This window comes from Nanorana parkeri, unplaced genomic scaffold (assembly GCF_000935625.1).
Source record: "Nanorana parkeri isolate BGI_ZX_2015 unplaced genomic scaffold, ASM93562v1 scaffold3653, whole genome shotgun sequence".
NCBI classification, from domain to species: Eukaryota; Metazoa; Chordata; class Amphibia; order Anura; family Dicroglossidae; genus Nanorana; species Nanorana parkeri.
Genome location: NW_017309921.1, coordinates 24,397 through 26,379, shown reverse-complemented (window position 1 = coordinate 26,379; position 1,983 = coordinate 24,397). Strand labels below are relative to the sequence as shown.

Sequence of the window (1,983 nt, the reverse complement as noted above, 5' to 3'; positions counted from 1 at the left end):
GGGCGACGGTTGTGGGGGTGGCATGGGGGGGGGGGAATCCCTGCAGGGAGCCGTGAGTGACAGTCATCTCTCTGCAGGGAGATGATGGAGAAGTGAGCGAGCGCCGGTATGTGTTCCCGATCTATGGAGCCGACGCGTGTCAGCCTCATTGTCGCAGGTCGGCGCAGATTAGGAGAGGAAATCACCCCTCCCCTTTGTAGTTCTCCTTTAAGCCCGAAGGTCAGCGCACGCTCGCCTGCGCGCTCCACCGTCTCCCTCTCGTCACCCGCCGTTGAGACAACACGTTCATGGCGACTTGTCAAGATTCCTTCTCCTCCGGTGCTCGCGTATGAAACAAAACACGCATCCCACGGTGCAATGAGCTTCAAAAAGCTTTATTAACATGTCACTCACATACAACGGTTAAACACTCCTCATAACATTCGGCCTCCGTTTCTTCCTCCCAGCGTCACCGCCGCGCAACCCCGCGCACGTCACTTGCTCAGGGGCGTCCGTCACACGGGAATGAGCTGGAGCCGGATCCTTGGACGAGGGACGGCAAGATCAGTTATTAGTTCTTGGCTGCTGCTTCAGGGTCCCTCAGACAAGGGGGAGGAGCTTCTTTTGGAGGGCGGAGGCTCAGAGAGGCACGGAGAGCCCAGACTCCCCTGCGAACTGTAAAAGCATTCGGCCTCCGAGGCTCCATGCTGCCTATGCGGAGAACCGGCTCCGCCCCCCGCTTCCTGGTACCAAGAGCTCAGCGGAGAGCCAGAGAAGTGGGCGGAGCTGCCATTGCTCCCCGCGGCCTCCCTGGAGGCCGGGGGCGGAGTCAGCGCTCTGACCGCATTGTGAAAGGACTTGAGGGCTCTCTGGCTTCGCTGCCTCTCCAGGCGCTCTCTCCTTGCCTTACGCCGCCGCTGCTTGCGCTGATCCTTCACCATCTTCTTCCGAGAGTCCACCAGATCCCTACCAATCATAAAACGTAGGGGCGGTCTGAGAGAGAACAGGGGCGCACAGAGCAGACAAGGGGCGCACAGCGAGCAGAGCAGACAAGGGGCGCACAGCGAGCAGAGCAGACAAGGGGCGCACAGCGAGCAGAGCAGACAAGGGGCGCACAGAGCAGACAAGGGGCGCACAGAGCAGACAAGGGGCGCACAGCGAGCAGAGCAGACAAGGGGCGCACAGCGAGCAGAGCAGACAAGGGGCGCACAGCGAGCAGAGCAGACAAGGGGCGCACAGAGCAGACAAGGGGCGCACAGAGCAGACAAGGGGCGCACAGCGAGCAGAGCAGACAAGGGGCGCACAGCGAGCAGAGCAGACAAGGGGCGCACAGCGAGCAGAGCAGACAAGGGGCGCACAGCGAGCAGAGCAGACAAGGGGCGCACAGCGAGCAGAGCAGACAAGGGGCGCACAGAGCAGACAAGGGGCGCACAGAGCAGACAAGGGGCGCACAGAGCAGACAAGGGGCGCACAGCGAGCAGAGCAGACAAGGGGCGCACAGCGAGCAGAGCAGACAAGGGGCGCACAGCGAGCAGAGCAGACAAGGGGCGCACAGCGAGCAGAGCAGACAAGGGGCGCACAGCGAGCAGAGCAGACAAGGGGCGCACAGAGCAGACAAGGGGCGCACAGAGCAGACAAGGGGCGCACAGCGAGCAGAGCAGACAAGGGGCGCACAGCGAGCAGAGCAGACAAGGGGCGCACAGCGAGACTTCCACCGATTGCGTATCACTTGATGGCTCCGCTGCACACCGCAGATCCGGCATCATGAGTTGGCTACCATAGAGTACGGGGACAGAGCGGAGGACAGACAGCAGAAGAGGGAGGTTGTAGGAGGACCCGACCCATCCTCTCACCTGTAGTCAATGGTTCCAGTCCGGTGTGCGTCCAATCTCTGCACCAGAGAGTCTATCTGAGTAGAATCCAGGGGGAGGCCGGAGAGCTGAGGAGAGGAGACGGAGGGTTATAGACGAGGAGGGGAACATGGGCAAGGGAGAGGGAGGGGCG

General features: G+C 61.9%; 1 protein-coding gene across 1 annotated transcript in view; it reads right to left on the bottom strand.

Annotated features, from left to right (window-relative positions):
- Positions 1 to 542: 542 nt before the first annotated feature.
- The window catches only part of LRRC74A (leucine rich repeat containing 74A), a 13,864-nt gene continuing 12,423 nt past the window's right edge, over positions 543 to 1,983 (bottom strand). The window contains exons 11-12 of the mRNA XM_018575219.1: positions 1,833 to 1,918; positions 543 to 945 (exon numbers count right to left, since the gene is read on the bottom strand). Coding sequence (XP_018430721.1) covers positions 570 to 945; positions 1,833 to 1,918 — 462 coding nt within the window. The 3' untranslated portion in view covers positions 543 to 569. The remainder of the gene's footprint in view (positions 946 to 1,832; positions 1,919 to 1,983) is intronic.